Raw genomic sequence first — 17835 nt, forward strand, 5'->3', positions numbered from 1 at the left:
TTTGCTTGGTTGGTTTTGTAACTCAATTAATGCTGGTACTTAAAATTGATTTCAAAGAAGAACAATAAAATTACTTATATATACCTAGGTACTTTATGAATGAAGAATAAACGACGACGACGAAATGGAACGACCATATTTTGACCTCATCAATTCGTTGTGCCATCTTCATGACCTTCCTATTGTTTCAAATAGACAATATTGCTAGAATACCACAGCTGCTTTCAATGATTCATAATATATCCTGTTTCATCAAACGAATCTCATTGTGTATGGGTTATTATTTTAATAATATATGTATGCACATTGCCCATTTATAATTTTGTGATATGATTCACTTTACTAGTTAAATGAACAGCAACAAAACAATTATAATCATTTGCGACTTGCGAAGATTTGATAGAGGGGCCAAAAGATATTGATGCCACAAAATACGCACAAAGAAAAATAAGACAAAGAAATGAACTTCATATTTTTAAAATTACATAGATAGTTGGAATGCTTATTTTTCCACGAAAGATGCTTGATAGTTATGAATACAATATATTTAAATCTATACATATTATATTATAATAAATCTGTAGAAGGGTCAATTCTGTACATTGAAAATATTGAAAAAATAAATAGCAGGGGGTGTTACTGGATCGATACCAAACCCAAATATGTGATTAAAAAAAATTTTGTCTGTCTGTCTGTCTGTTTGTCTGTCTGTCTCGTCTGTCTGTCTGTATGTGAAGGCATCACGTGAAAACTAGCGGTTCGATTTCGATGAAACTTGGTATAATTATACCTTATTATCCTGGGCGTAAAATAGGATACTTTTTATCCTGGAAAAATACGTAGAAAAAAATTAATCTTAATTTTTCAGTTTTATCCATAGACGTTGTTCCGTAGAACCGCGAACACACGTTGCGTATTATTATAGGCCTAGCCGTATTTGGGAATTGGGTCCAATAGATATTTATAAGATGTTATTGACAGAGGTACTCAAAATGGAGAAATAACCATCCACGCGAAGACCGACATCCGCGCGGACGGAGTCGCGGGCGGAAGCTAGTTATAAATAAACTTATGCTTCTTTAAGTAATTTCATTTTGCAATACAACTTTTTGTAAGTATGTATAATTTTACTGTTTGCTGTAAAAAGCGTGTTGAAAAATTATGAACAATGCATTTGTATTTTTAAACATGAGTCAGGTATCTTTCCCTCGTCAACATATCGTGAAGATAAAAACTTATCTACAAGATGGAGATAGAGATAGGAATTACAAATTATTTACTACCGTTTAAAATTCTATTGTTTGTTTTTTCTCAAATATGAATCGTTCTTTGCTAATAATGAAAAGGTAATAATATGATTTATAAACCGTTTAATTTGTTAATGTAATTGTACAATTTACAATTCTAATGATTCATTGATAAGAACATTAAACGGTGAATGAATAAATTCTGTGTGATAAAATACCTATCTTCATTTTGAAAGTACGCTCCTATTTCCTTCCCGTCCATTTATGCAAAGATATAAAACACAATCGACACTAATTGCTTGCTTTTAGTATTTCTTTAGAACACGCGATAATGGAGTTTAGCTTCATTCCGAGCAGGATTTGTTTATTTTTGAGTTGGCAAAGTTGATACTGTAATATTTATAATGCTTTTTGCAGAACCTCGAATTCCATGGTGTTATGCGATTCTACTTTCAAGATTCGGGTCAAAAGATAGCAACGAAATGCATTCGTGTAGCGTCCGATGCTACCGTCAGCGATGTTATAGGTGAGTTGTATTTTTAATTAGTGTGAATTGTATCGAATTAAAATAGATACTAAAATTTCTAATGAAACTTACTACAAGATCAATCACTTCTTTTTCACTTAAATTATATGATCGGGTTCATTACAACATACATAAATATTAAATTGCTTAAACCAATTTACTATACAAAATAACCTTTACTTTTCCAGAAACACTCATAGAGAAATTCCGTCCAGACATGCGTATGTTATCGCTCGGTTCGTACTCCCTATGGGAGACACACGGGCCAGATGACGAGAGGAAGCTGGAGCCGCACGAGAAGCCACTGCTGGTGCAACTCAACTGGCACGCGGACGATCGTGAAGGGCGCTTCTTGCTTAAGTGCTGTAGTGGGAATGAGGTAAGGACTCTTGTGGAAGGATTTATTATTAAGCTATTGCATAGCTTTTATCTCAGACTTTGAGCGCGGCGACCGAATGTAAAAATTCCGTAACGAAAAAACCTAACACCCCCACTCCAACCGGCACAGCGATGCGATGCTATGCAATAGCTGTACCGCGGCAATCCTCGAGTGCCACACGTATTTTTTTATTATTATCAACGATAATAATAAAAAAATACGTAATTTGTCATCATGGGAACATACGGGCTCATGTGGTCGGGTTGCGGACGAATTTCCGCGGCCCTATTGAGCGGCTCGACGGACACTGGAAGTTTAGTTAGTATGAATCCGATATTCCACGTAGCCGTGGGTTTTACCAGATTCATGTCAAGATTTCCCCACAAAAAAGTGGTATCGTCATCATTAGAACAAAATTTGAGACAGGTATAGTATGGCAAAGTACATCTATTCTCCATTACAGGAGACAGCATAATATTAATAAGGTTGTTGTAATTTTTTGTTCTTGTCGCTTGGCGATATTTTGCACATTCTTAAGTACATAACACAATATTAAATTCTTTTAATCATCCACCTTACCTGTTTATTTTGTAATCGATTTTCTTTATCGGTCAATAAGCCAAATTACTTTGCAAAGATATGATAATATATAACATTAGTCATTGAAGGTGTACTACACAAATATTCCAAATTATTCCCAAACAATGTTTATGATAAATAAAGAGAGAAGTTCTTTTTACAAAGCTATTACGGGAAATATGTATAAGTAGTATATTAGGGTATTTTTTCCATTTAGTCATCTCGATTGCTAGCAGTAAAGTTGTTGACTATTCTTATTATTTGTATGTTAATTTACTCTATTAAGTAAATGTTATTTCAATCGTTGCAGATGCCTTTATCTGCTGTGAACGAGAAAGGGGACCAAAATTTTAAGCGAAAACTTTCTAAACGGGAAAAGAAAGAACTGAAGAAAAAAGAAAAATTATCGAGACTGAAATCCGACACAAACGATGAAAACCGTCCAGTAGCTGAGAAATTATATACAGGTTTGTTATAATTTTGGTTTTCAATGACAAGTTAGCTTGAAACATACCATAAAGCTCTATCATACGGAAAGCTGATGAATAAATAATAATAATAATTATTTTTCGTATTTTTTGTTGACATTTAACAATTTCAATAGAGTTTAATAGCAGACAGAATTTACTAATATCAATTCCCAGAAACAGTTTACATAGAAGTACATAGATATGTTACAATTTTTGTGTAAGTGATAAGATCATATTACCAAGGAATAGTTTCTGTACTTCAAAAAAATTGTTTTTAATACTTTTTATTTGGTACCTACATCATTTTTAATTCTTATATCTAGTTCTCTAAATAAACAATATTGTAATAACTTGACAGAATTACCGGAAACGTCATTTACACGAAGCATCAGCAACCCGGAGGCTGTGATGCGCCGGCGCAGACAACAGAAACTCGAGAGGAAGTTGCAGCAATTTCGCTCTAAGGACGGCGGACCGGATACTGGTATGATTATACATTTTTATATAATACAAGGATAGTTTTAATTTTGTCAAAATACAAAAATTGTCAGAATTATCTAAATAACAATACTTAACTGTTTCAACCTTGACAATTGTAGTACATTTGCAATGCAACGGGATATAAACTTAGAAAAAGGTATTTCTTATTACTCAGGACTCCTTTTCTACAACAATTATTTGTTACAAGTTATTTATAAGTATTTGGACAAGAAGTTTTTGGGTTAACCCTTAAAAATACACAACCAAATCTTACCATCTCTGTACATATTATCATAATAATATTGGTTAGAACGAGGTATGTTAATTATTTTACGATATTTCTCTAAGTCTAAGATATTAAATGCGATTATGAGTTTAATAGGATTTTCTTCTAAGATATGCAAGACTTATATTGCAGGCTTATAAGCCTGAAATATAATAACTTTACGTTTTCTTTTAGTTTGAAAATTGCATTATTTTCAAACGATCGTTATTCATTACAAATGAATAAATTTCAAAAATTCTGTAATATTTAGCCAAATATATAAGAGTACCTACCTTATGTATTATTACCTCAAACTACACTTTGTAAATATGTATAGAAGACATAAATTTAAATTATATATTTTAAATACATTAAAATTTTACAGGTGGCACGCTAAAAATCTACGGGTCTTCACTTTGCCCATCAGTTCCATACAAGACGCTATTACTCTCAGTGGGCGACTGCGCCGCGGCGATCGTACGCGAGATGCTCGACAAGTACGGACTTTCGAGACACGACCCGCACCACTATTGTATTGTGCAGGTAATTTAAATTGGCAAAAATAATTGTATAGTATTTTTGTAGCGGTAATTGTTGATAGAGTTATTTGGTATTTTGGAGCATTATTAAATTTAGTTTTTAAATACTGGTTGATTCTTTTTTAAATAGAAAAAAAGAGCGTATGTGCCGAGCCCATGGTGTCAACCAAAATAGTCGCCTTACTCCATGACGTGACGGTATTGCTATGACGTGACCTTGAAAATTTACTCCCACCACGCCTAAAGAAGTTTCACTTAAAAAAAAAAAATTAAGTTCAGGGGCAATGAAGCTTATTTTCTTTCTTTCTTTATTTCCTTCTTTAAGAATATATATAGAATTTTAATAAAATCACATCACGAGGCATGGCTCAAAATTGTGTATTTTCACCCGTATTAATAACGTAAATTATTTTCCTCAAAAGTTGTAAGGTTCACGTCGTAAAGCGATGCATATCGTAGTTCATTTTGAGATGATTTACACTACGTATTGCACCGTGTAGCACCTTCTATGTGTCCGTAAAGTTGTTGAATTAGTTGTTTTGGCGAATGAAGTATATTACAACTGCGTGCAGAACATACAAATCTCTGTATAGTAAGAGTTCAAGCGTTACTACTGTTCCTTACGTTAACTGAGTGAACTGTATCATCACGCTTTCATATTATCAGTGTTTATCTAGTTTTCACGCACAAAAAAATGCCAAAAATGCGGTAACACTCAGAATCATATCGTCATTGAATTGGTTGTTTTGAAGACTGACTCGCATTTATTACCTGGTGCCGTCATATACATTTTATTAGCAGTGGTTATATAATACCATAAACTCATAAAAATCTATTACTTGCATGGCGACGCAAGTGGCATAATTAAGCCAAATATTGGATAATGTGAAAGTGCAAAGTGCACACACATACACTTTCACCAGAAGTTGTCACCAACTCCAGCCTAGCTTTAGGACGGATATATATTTTCTTTTTTAAATCGGAGTCGATGTGTTTGGACATTCTTTCCCGAAATATACAAGTGATTTGTTTTATGACCTCAATTAATAACTCAATTATCTTTTCTTAATAAAGTTCATAATCTGATGAGTCTTAAGCTTTTTACGTGTAAAGTTTTGATTTTCATTGTCAGTATCTGATCTAAAAACACCATTAGTTTTAATGTAAAACATACGTTACTGAACATTACAAATGAGTGAGCGCTGACGTTACAATATTCAAAGAATAGCAAACATCTTTTCTATGAACTTTTTCATCTCGCTCGATTCTTGCAAATAACGCTAGTACTTCTATTGAAATCTAAAGAAAATACACAACTATGTATGTACATTTTATAATACATATGGATATTATGTGTAATAATATAGCGTTTGTTGTGTTAAGAATGTATGATACTACGAAAAAGTTAACCATACATGGGTTAACTTTTTTTTTATTAACCTTTTTTAGCTTTTTAAATTATTAACGGTTATTATCCTGAACCAAGTGGAGACAAATAGAAACGAAAATCAATAAACTCCGTTCAGCAGTTTGACACAAACGAAATTGGTCATCTCTTTACCCGACTTCCAAACAAAGGATGAAGTTCTGGTCATGTAGCGAACATGACCAGAACTTCATCCTTTGTTTGGAAGTGTATATATGTATTTTTAATTTTAATATTTTACTTATTTAGATATAGATTATTAATTAATTTTATATTTACAAGGTGGACGCAGCCGACAACTCGGAGTACATACTGGAGGACGACGAGTGCCCGCTCGCGATCGTCATGACGCACCCGCACCGCAGTGAGTAACGTGTTCATTTATTATTTACTAGCTTTCCGCCCGCGGCTTCGCCCGCGTTTTCAAAGAAAAACCCGTTCCCGTAGGATTTCCGGGATAAAACCTATCCTATGTCCTTTCTCGGGTATCAAAATATCTCTATACCAAATTTCATGCAAATTGGTTCAGTAGTTAAGGCGTGATTGAGTAACAGACAGACAGAGTTACTTTCGCATTTATAATATTAGTATGGATGTTTTAAGTTTTACTAGCTTTTCACTTGGGGTTTCACGCGTGAAGTGAAAAGCAGTCACATGGGAATGGGATTTCACCTAGGTAAAAAACTAAAAAGCCTTTGTAAAACTCCATAGTCTTCTAATTATTTATTATCTTCAGAAAAATCATGTCTTAAATTCGCCCCATTGCGATGTGAATGAAATTTGGATTTTGCATTTATTGTAAGGAAGTAAGGAAAAGGATGCCAATCCTGTCAAGATAATCCCACCAAAAACATTTTCATGTAAAATGTTGCCAAGACGAGCCCATATGACTCGCACTGTCAAAAAGTTATCAGATCTCATGTAGAGCCAAGCTTCTAACACTACACGCCCTAACAAGGCCTAACTTCACAAACTCTACACCTTAGTCAAAATATGTGGCTTGGCCATTTCGCTACATTCAAAACGGCGTAAGGTGAAAAATTAATTCACTGTTCATTACTTTTGTGTTATACAATAGTTCTTGTAGTAACGAACGGCCAAGCCACATATTTTGACTAAGTTGTAGAGTTTGTGAAGTTAGGCCTTGTTAGGGCGTGTAGTGTTAGAAGCTTGGCTCTACATGAGATCTGATAACTTTTTGACAGTGCGAGTCATATGGGCTCGTCTTGGCAACATTTTACATGAAAATGTTTTTGGTGGGATTTCATTTCTTTTTGTAAGTTGTTTGTAACAAAATTTTATATGTCGATTAATTTTTTTTTTTTTTTTTAACAATGAGTACCTATACATATATATTATATATCTAGGGAACCAAGTTTTAGATTATTAGATTAGACCTCTAGCGTCATCAAAATTTAATTTAAAATTACAGCTCTCATACAAACTCCCATCCCCTAGTTTAAGGGGTTGGGGGATGAAAGTTACAAGTTTTATAATTTTTTTGTTGTTTGTGTACTAATACTAGCTTACATACAAAATTTCAGCTTTCTAGGACATTAGGAAATACCTTAAGAATTTTGATGATCATCAGTGAGTCAGTGACGAAATTAGCGTTTTTTAGATATAAATAAAATCTGAAGTATAAAAGCTAATGTAATTAAAACTTAATATTTTCAATAAGTCCGCTATTGGCAATATATCCCGAAATTTTTGTTGATCTAGCATAATCCAAACCCAAGTTATGAGGGTTCAAAAAAACGTCGAAGCGCTTCGAGAAAAGGTAGGTAGTGCCCGTGCGCTTCGCTTGTTCGCTTGGCTCGTCTTGGCGGGGGCACTACCGTGCCCCCAGATTAATAACAACTAGATTTAAAATTAGTTAGAAAAAAATTTGACACATACTGTACATCTAGGGTATTAGTTTTGCTGCTTTGTAAATGCGATTTTAAGCCATGTTAATAAGGTTCAATTTGTTTTGATGAATGTTGATGGGTGCACCATACAGGATTGTGTATCAATTTGTATTTAACAATTGAAAACCATCATATTTATTTGATGGAACCTAATTAATCAATCATTCCAAAACCATTGATAAAACTTGGCAGTATTGTACCTTTTTTATGAGACTAACGTTCAAGTTAAGAAAATACTAGTATTTATCGCAGTATCGTCCGCGGGAGTCGGTACAAAACTATTTTATTACTCAACTGACAATATCTATACTAATATTATAAAGCTGAAGAGTTTGTTTGTTTGTTTGAACGCGCTAATCTCGGGAACTACTGTTCCGATTTGAAAAATTCTTTCGGTGTTAAATAGCCCATTTATCGAGGCTATATATAATCACGCTACGACCACCAGGAGTGGAGCCACGGGGGTGAAACCGCGCGGAGCAGCTAGTATTATATAAAAAGCAAATTGTCATTATAATTCTAAAACTTAACTGTCCAACTATTACAATGGTATGAAACTTACTACTTAACCGAGCTTCAACTTTTTGCGAAGAGAATAAATACAGTTGATAAGGGTTGTTAAAGTGAACAATGACTCTTAGTTAGTCGTGACACATAAGATCGAATTTGGACTTAGTCATAGGGACACGAACGAAACCCTCACAAACCGAACAAGTAAATAAAAATATATAAATCCTTATCGTGATTTTTTCTCTTGTACTTTGATATCGACGTAACAACTAAATAAAAAGTACCTACTTGTTTTTGAATACATTAAAAATATCCAAGTTATTAAATCTATAATATAAAAATGAATCCCAAAATGTGTTGGTAAGCGCAACTTGAGAACGGCTGAACCGATTTCGTTAATTCTTTTTTTATTATATTCTTTGAAGTTTGAAGTACGAGGATGGTTCTTATGTAGAGAAAACGTAAATATGTACCACGGGCGAATCCGGGGCGGACTGCTAGTTTATTATAAAAGTTATAGAATTTATAAAGTTATATGTACAATTTGTATGCTCATTTAATTCCGAGCAAGTAATAGTTTATGCTAGAGCGTCAAAGCTCGTATACACCTACTTACATATTAATGCCAAAATAAGGGGGGCTTTACCGGGATTATAAGCTTTGCTCCATATTATATAAATGTCAATGTTTCTGTTTTATAAAGCCTAGAGAGTTGTGAGTTATTTTCAAAAGTGGTATTAAAATATTATGATGGGTGTAATTCAAAAGGTATAATTTTATGATAAAAATAAAAAAGTGATGATAGAACAGTATTTTGATATACGGAATGGCGTTTAATTTATTATAACAGTAGCTTCTATCCTACCCGCCTGCTTCAGAGAATTATTAGGTAAATTTTAATTTAAAAAAGAGCGTGTGTGCCGAGCACACGTGTCAGAAGTGAAACTTCTTTAGCTAAATCGTCGTCATACTCCGTGACGCGACCTTGAAATTTTACTCTCAAGGCGTCTAAAAAAGTTTAACTTCAAAAAACTTTTTTAGGCGCGCTGAGAGTAAAATTTAAAATTTTGTAGAACAGTATGTATAAGATGCGATAAATGCTGTAATTAACATTGTTGATGAAGGCAACAGCTAATAAGATTAGTTCAAATAAGTTATCTTCGTGAATATATAAATTATGAATATAGGATTGGCCTCGAACTCTGCTCTCCTTCGCGTCTTAATGAACATCAATCGCCTCTTCAGTTAATGAGCATACCACGCGAATTTCACAGCTTTTAGTATATTTCGAATATATTTACTTGCTCAAGAACTGTGACCTTATTAATTTTTAATGTTGAGAGGATTTCGCGCGTCATTCATTACGAAAAATTTCACCAAATCCTTAATTGGTTGTCTCATTGAAAATGCTATTTAAAATCGACAAAGACCTTAATATCCCTAATGAATAGTTATAAATCTAACAATGATAATTACAGTAGATAATAAATATTATATAGGATACTTTCCTTATTTCAATTTCATAAGTAGTTTGGTCACTGATTAAAGTTGTTCTATTTTTAATTTTATATTCTATCATTTGCAGTATGAATATCTCATTAATATCTCATTTATATATAACGATAGATGTCTACAATCTACATAGGTATTTAAAAATTCGAAAGAATTGAAGAAAAACGTTCTGGGTTGTATTTCAACCCCGCATTTAGTTTTATCGAAACCTTGGGCCGCCAGTTCAAGCATTCATACTGTATATAATATATGAGAATGCTATGTGAAAACACCTAAAATACAGGCATTTCTCAAAATCGCATGTGTACTTGATATTTTTTGTTATTGCACTTTACGAAGCAAAGGAGTTGCTCATTAAAATTTGTATACTAAAATAATAATTACAGTAAATTTTATCGAAACCGTAAGATATTTTAGATTGTGTAAATAGAGTAAAAGTGTTTTAAATAATATATTATTTGCACTAACAAGCGAAAACTAATCTAACTTTGATCTAATTCAATTGTTAATTGCCAAAGTTAGCGCCCAATCCAAATAACGTCTTCATTAAGTGGCAGAAGTTAATTTGAATTCTAATGTTATTCCTCGTCTACGTTTCATAAATATTTTCAAAGTTTTGATTGATTTATTCACTGTGTTTCACTAAGTCACTTTTTTATTTAAATAGAGATTGAATAAGAAAGAAGAAAATATTATCGATTAATTGTATTAATAGATTAATACATGCTTAAAATTATCGAAGTTTACCTACTGATTATGTTTGCCTTTGGCTCTCTTATTATTTTTAAAACGCATATCTAAAACGTATTTTTTTTCGTTTCATTTTTCGTGTATTCTATTCTATAGAATATGGAAAAGTAACTCATGAAAAAGTAACTTGAATACTTGTATATCTTTTGTGAAAAGAACTCTAAGAACGAAGGGTAGCGAGCATTGAAAAAGTTCGCGTGTTTATTATACTGCAACTCACTGTTTCCTGGAGCGGTTTTAACATACCATTGTTACTAAATGTATAGCATGTATAAAAGAGAAAATGCTCTATAAACCCTTCTCATGATAGTGGTGAGTGTGGCAGAGTAATCGGTGCCTAGTTCAATAAATATCTGTATCAAGATTAAAGATATTAAAAAAGTATCAGAATTACGAAAAGAGACTTATTTGAATATCTAACATTTTGAGTATTTAGTAAATTAAATAATAATATTAAGTGGAAATTCGTAGATTAGCTTCGTGTACGTATAAATATCGCTGGACTGGGATTTAAACAATGCATACTTAAATCCCAGGCGAGTGAACATCTGTATCAAGATATCAATAGAGAATCACTCTGATTAACAAAAACTTATTTGCATATGAGCAGCATGCTTAGAATTACTGAGCAACGTTATACAGATCACGTTCATAATTTCCCAAAAGGATACAATGCTCACCGATCATAATGATTTGTACTAAGTATACAAACAAGATTACTTGGCGGTGGCAATGTATCATATCACATACACTAAGATGCGGCTATGTCCGCGAGCAGTGTGTAGAAACGTCGCCGCGAACAATGGGAATAGTAGAACGGGAGTGTGCGGGCGCCGGGCGCCGGGCGGCAGGACGCCAGTTGACTAGCCGCGGCGCCGCGGGCCGCCCGCTGCGACCGCCGTTCCGACATGGATTGGGGCATTCGTCGTAAGTTCGCTTGCTACTTTCAAAAGTTCGCGACGTGTAGTGTTCGCCCAAAAGCGACTCCAGCCGCCCCCGCCGCCTCGGTGCGAGCCAGCCGATAGTAAACAAACACATGTGACAACAGAGTACAGAGTAGTCTGACCGGTGTGCTCGCAGATGCCGGTTCGTTTGCCGGTGGTGGTATTTTTAACTCGTTTCGCGGTTCGATGCCCGTCGGTTCGCCGAATCGATATGCATAATATCGTCCTTGGAGGTTTTATATCGCGAAAGTTGACAGTGTTCGTAATGTCTTAGGATCGTTTACCGATCCCCCAAACTGAGGAACTCGTAAGTTACAAACTTGTTTGGGACTCATTACGGTTGTCTTCATTCACTTTCCTCGGAACTTTCTAAGCCAGTTTTTAATCGGCAACGAAAGGTCAAATTTTATTCCTTATGTCCAGAGATTAAACTTGTTCTATTTCGCCTCTATAAAGAGCTTTTTATGGTCGCTCCATAAAAGTTGCGCGAGTAAATTGACCTATACCGTTACCGCGAATCTTTTGTTGTAGCTAGTGACAGAACACTAAATAAACGAGTGCAAAACAAGAATGCAAGGAATGTCGCTTATTTTGCATGTACTAAAAGTGGTAAACGAAACTTTTCTAATACTTAAAATAATCCTGCCTCTTTCTATACTATAGAATTGAAGCACCTATACTTAGTGTCCTAAATTCGTATTTTCTAAATGTCAAGGAGAACGAGCACTTGGCCCAATAAAAGCTCTTAGGAAGACAAATAGCTGGTAATGTGTCGGGCTCGACAAGCTAAGCTAAATTGTGTTTGGTCCGCGCCCATGCGATGCCATATACGTGAAATAGCGTACACTTTTTACTTACAGTATTTGCTGGTGAATTAACCTTCATACGTTACGCTCATTAGTTAGAGCCTCAGGCGACGGGCTAATATAGTTACAGATTTATCGTGAGGTAAAATCTAAACTTATAGCAAATTTAGCCTTGCGAAAGAAAGTACCAAGTACCAACGACTTCAGTTAGAATCGTTGTTAGATTAAACCCAAATTATAATGAACTGTACCCACTTATTAATGAAAATTAACTTCAAAGCAGTAAGGAATTCAAGAAACTCTTACATACGAAGCATGTTGCGAACGACGTCTTTGAATATTAACTTTATATTTCCTAACAAGCTTTCCTTGCACTCAAGTGCCCAGGAAGGTATATCCTACATGAAATGCTTTCATTGTTCCGCTCTAAATTGAGTTTGAAGTGTGCTACGTGGATTGCTATCGATAATACGGTCATTAGGGACGTCATTTATGAATGAGCACGTGTTCAATAATATTGGGCTAGCTATGGCCATTCAGTTATATGCTTTAAATTCTTGCTCTAATCTGAGCACAAACCCGTTCTGGCTCTACATAGTAAAATTAAAGTGTGGTATAAGTGGCTCTACATACAAACTTAAAACAGATTTAATTTTGTACCTACATATTTCCTTAACACGTTAAGCTGTACTATTTATGCATAAACGATAAAACATACAATGTAACAGTTTCTGAAGCTTTCGAGCTTTACATAAATTAAACTCGAGCTGTCGTAACAACAAATTGAAATAAGCAATTCGTTGACAATCCCTATTATCACGCGCGTTGGCGTAACATTAAACCCAACACATCCCCTGGCGAAATGAAATGATCATCCTAAAAAAGCAATAAAGATGAAAACAAAGAATACAGCGGTGGCAACGTCGTTATGTCCGAATAACGTGTTTTATGTAGATCCAAACGGCTGAGAGGTTGTCGGATTGCAGAACGAGCCGTATTCGAGTCGTAGCCGAGAACGTGAGACGAAAGTAAACGCGGTCTTACTAACGACTCTATCACAATTTCCATTTGACAAGGTTATTAACCCACATGCAACTTTGCTTACCAAATTTGACTTTCGCTTCATAACCGATATGTGATGTATTAGATAACGCTTCTCACTGCTTCCATGGCAGATGAGTAGCGTATTGCAAATCGGATATTGCTTAAATTGACTTTGTGTATAATGGAGGGTAGAATGATAGGTCGATTAGAAAAATCTTACATGTTACAAATTTCAATTTTAAGTAATGGAATGAATAATTAAAGGTTTGAGAAATTGCCGAAAATTCGTTGACTTAAAAGTGAGATTGAAATTTTCTTCAGAAAACTGTATTGAAAAATCTATATATGGGAGCGAAGCTTGAAGTAAGGGTGTGTTTTGTACGGAGACTAATACTGACGTACACATTAAAACAAAGTACCTACCGTCATAATTTATTACAAAAAAAAAAAAATTGTGAATATTAGTCACTCACAAGCGAAGCTGCCGGTAAAGCTTGTGTTAGATAAAGCTGGAAAGTAAATTGCGTAGCAATGGCGATTGGGAAATAATGTTTTATTTAAATAAAACTTCGAAAGAAAACATCACAAAGAAGCTCAATCGAATAACCAATAACGTATAAGATATATTTTCACGTTTCCATTCTTCCAGTCGAATCACACCCTTGTAATATATGGGATTGACGAATGGCTCTTTCGATGAATTTTTTTAGACATAATATTCTTTTACATTTCTTTTTCCAGTTATTTCATCTGAAATGGATAGTAAAAATAGGTAGACTAGAATATGATCTTATCTGTTAATAGGTATCTAACAATTTCGACAGAAATCCTGGTTTAAGATATTCATAAACTTATGTTTTAAATATTATCTACATTATATAGTTTTCATTCATTTTTTAAACAATGAAAAAGGTATAAAGCCAATAAATTCCGAATACAATTACTCTATTTACCCAAAAATATTTTCCTAGCACAATATAAGTCCATATTTAATAGGTCAAACAAACAATCAATGAACAACCTGAACTGACACGTATCAAACCTCGATCAAAGCTAATAACATTGAAATATATAGAATGTAGAATTATTGTTATAGCTTTAACAAGTTATATCATAACCATATCATAACTTTTCATCTGCAGAGCTTAAGCTTTAGAGGATCTGTTGACATTGAATTCAAAATGAACCCTCAAAGCGAATAAACACAACCGTCCGAATGATAGCCTTGTAAAGTATTTCACAATTCAGTTACAAAGAATTATATAATTTTCCGGTGTTACTTTTTGTTGTGTAAAAGTTTATTTTGGTTGAAATGGAAAATCAACGTTCAAATCACTGAGCGTCAAATCCCGCATTCCAACGGGTGGTGAATATTTAATAACAACGTTTAACGGCTGTACGCCACTCGGTTTCCTAGATAAATATATGTGATGTGTAGGTTAAACTGACATATCCCTACTAACATAGCATAAAAAAATATTGAAGTCGTTACCAACATGCTACTTTTTCATAGTGTAACGTGAATCGTGATAGCGAGTTTCAACGATGTTAGATAAAGTTTTATCTATTAACTATATGGAATGGAATATGAATATGAAGCTTTTTTGCAATCCATCATCTCACATGCCACATCTAAACAATTAGCTAGGTACTTGAGTCTTGACGTTCTTTCCCCTATCCCTTCGCAGCAAGAAGCCGTTGTCCTCTTCTAATAGGAGATGAGATCTTCCTGCCTTTGACTGATGTTATCTTGAATGAGTTTTTGCGTGAACGAGACAAAATATATACAAACTCACACCTTCACAAGCTTTAATAATATAAATACGTTCAACTGTGATTATGTTGATTGATAATAAAATACTTTCGTGATCGTTAATCGTTATCTTTGAATAAGTAATAGTTTCTAAGTACATACATACTTTTAGGTCGAAGGAAATTGAACCTAATTTAGATTCTGTTTGTTTAGGCGTACATAAATCCATCAAATTTTAATATTACGCAGTATTTATGCCTTCCACAAAAATATTTAGATATTAAACTTAAAAGTCTCCAATCCAATTCCAATATTTCTGGTAATCTTAGAAAATCTGCGTCACTTATGTAGCACCTACAGTCCATTTACAAGTCGGTTAAAAGCGAAAAAAGGATCCTTAACAGCCTTCACGAGCATACGAAACGAATTTTCATCTCGTCCCTAAGCTCAGTATGGAACCAGAACACGTTCTACCTTTAGAAAGGTCACGCCCGAGTGGCCTTTACTATTGTATGATATCTTTGGAACAAACTTTCGATTTCAATCTTTAGATTTTGACTCGCGACACTTTTATTTGACTCACGATTTATATGAATCAACAGCATCCGAATTCCGAACTACACCATATTTCTGCATCCGATCGTCCACATAATTCTGAGTCAAGTTTGTAGTCAATTAATCATAAAAAGCGGTTTGTTAATATTAAAGTTATATGTACATATTATAATGTATTTTGTAAAATTAAATTGTAAAACTGACATGATTAAAAAGAGCAACTATGGAGTTTCTTGCCGATTTTTCTCCGTAGATACTGCTTTCCGAATCGGTGGTAAATGTTAAAATATGTTATGACGTTTCAAAAGTGCTTCTAAAAGAAGTCTAATTGAATAAATAAATGTTTGAGTTTGAGTATATAAAAGATAACTTGTAAGTAGAGATGGCGGAAACAAAAACAGATGTACCAACGAGCCGTACACATTGTATTTGTTTGTTCACTATCGATCATTGTCGTGGCTAATCAAACAGAATTTTCGTTTGTTTGTGTTCAGGCAAGAATGACAGAACAGATAATTTACATTTTGCGAGTTTTTCCATAACCGGACAAAAAGAAAATATATTGAATTTAATCGTAGCAATAAAATAGGCATAAAATTAAATAGCGCCTTTTAAAGTAAAAGGCTACCTTAGCCTTCAAATCAATCGAATTCAATTATTCTAATGACTTAAGTATACGCTATCACGACGTGGAATATAAACTTGTAGTTGGAAATGATTTCATCTATTTAATATTGTAAATCCATAACAATTTTCTTGTATTTTATCCAATGAAAATAAGTTATTAAATATCGATGTCCAATGTTTGTTACAAAACTTTTTATGTATTTTATAGAAAATATACTCACAATTCTCCCACGCTGATCTGTTAAAGCCTTTAAAAGAAATGCCAAATTTGAAACGCTTGTGAGCTTCCACTTTATAGATAGGGAGGCGAGGTAGCTAAATGGCGTAATTCAACGGCGTCGTCGAGACTTATCAAAATCGAAAGAGAAAATAATTTCGAAAAGAAAAGCTTCTATGGTAAAAACCATTTTAGCGGTGGGTTTGGCGTGTACGGATTTTCAAAAATGTAAAAAAAAACAGTTACTTGGGCATTCTCGAGCGCGTCAGATATTCATACTACGTATGCCCCAAGTGCCTCTGATAACAACGGTATACTAATCTGCCGGTTTGCGTGGTGGGGCTAGGCATATAAATTCGTCAAAAATGCACAAAAAAAAAATTTACTCGAGCGCGTCAGATTTTCGGAAGGGGTGTTAAGTAGGCCCCAAGGAAGCTCCCCTTAAAAAAACTGACGATTACGACATGACGATAAGTTACGATGAATTTTTGAAAATGCAGAAAAAAAAAGTCCTTTTGAAATACTCGAGCGCGTCAGATTTTCATAGGGGAGGTTTATCTCGGTATCCTGAAAGCATATTTTCTTAATCTGACAAAAATGTTGGTGGGTTCTCTTAATCTGACCGAAAAAGGTTTGTGGGTTTCTTTTTTTTATCACCGTTATTTCATATCAATTTTTCTTAACACCCTCAGTTTTCGAGATATACTCAAAAAACCGGGAGTTTGAGTTTTTATGATGCTTCAAGTAAAAAAAGGTTTAAATTTGGAAAAAAATGAAAAGAGCCCTTTTTTTGTAAAATAAAATTACCTTTTTTGTTTATTTTTTGGAAAAAGTAAAGTTCGCGACATATATGCTGCAACGCGTTTTTCGGAAGACGAAATGGCTCCTCCAGACTTCCGGTCATGCGGAAACCGGCAGATTTTGTATTTTTAGTAAGTTTTAGATTATATTCTTCAAAATAAAAATAAAAACAATCGCGCTCGAGAATGCCGGATTAACGTTTTTTTTTTTACAAGTTCGCGACCCTATAACTCGGCGGCGTCAAGGACTTATGGTCAGATTAATTAAATTTAGTCTTAAAACACTAAAATCAACCCCCAATATCTTAATCTGACGCGCTCGAGTATTTCAGACTATCGATTTTTTTTTACTAATCTGATCGTCTATCCTAGGCGCGCGTCACTACATATAGAGCTAAATAGTTAACAAGGTTGTTCTATTAGGTCTAAGGTATCTCTCATATCTTAAACTGCCACGCTCGAGTATTACAGAAAATTCCCCTCTTCGCCTCCCTAT

At 34.1% G+C, this 17835-nt stretch overlaps 1 protein-coding gene across 8 annotated transcripts in view; it reads left to right on the forward strand.

Annotated features, from left to right (window-relative positions):
* LOC123692893 (afadin) overlaps nucleotides 1-17835 on the forward strand; it is a 78082-nt gene that overhangs the window by 17136 nt on the left and 43111 nt on the right. For 6 of the 8 annotated variants that reach the window (XM_045637742.1, XM_045637745.1, XM_045637744.1 and 3 more), the window contains 6 exons: nucleotides 1665-1773; nucleotides 1962-2152; nucleotides 3042-3198; nucleotides 3560-3685; nucleotides 4332-4489; nucleotides 6194-6275. In XM_045637742.1, the coding sequence (XP_045493698.1) occupies nucleotides 1665-1773; nucleotides 1962-2152; nucleotides 3042-3198; nucleotides 3560-3685; nucleotides 4332-4489; nucleotides 6194-6275 (823 nt within the window). Of the gene's footprint in view, nucleotides 1-1664; nucleotides 1774-1961; nucleotides 2153-3041; nucleotides 3199-3559; nucleotides 3686-4331; nucleotides 4490-6193; nucleotides 6276-11486; nucleotides 11521-11559; nucleotides 11845-17835 lie in introns of those variants that run through there. The other 2 variants (XM_045637747.1, XM_045637748.1) reach the window with 2 other exon arrangements.

The sequence above is a fragment of the Colias croceus genome, chromosome 6 (genome assembly GCF_905220415.1).
Source record: "Colias croceus chromosome 6, ilColCroc2.1".
Taxonomy (NCBI): Eukaryota; Metazoa; Arthropoda; class Insecta; order Lepidoptera; family Pieridae; genus Colias; species Colias croceus.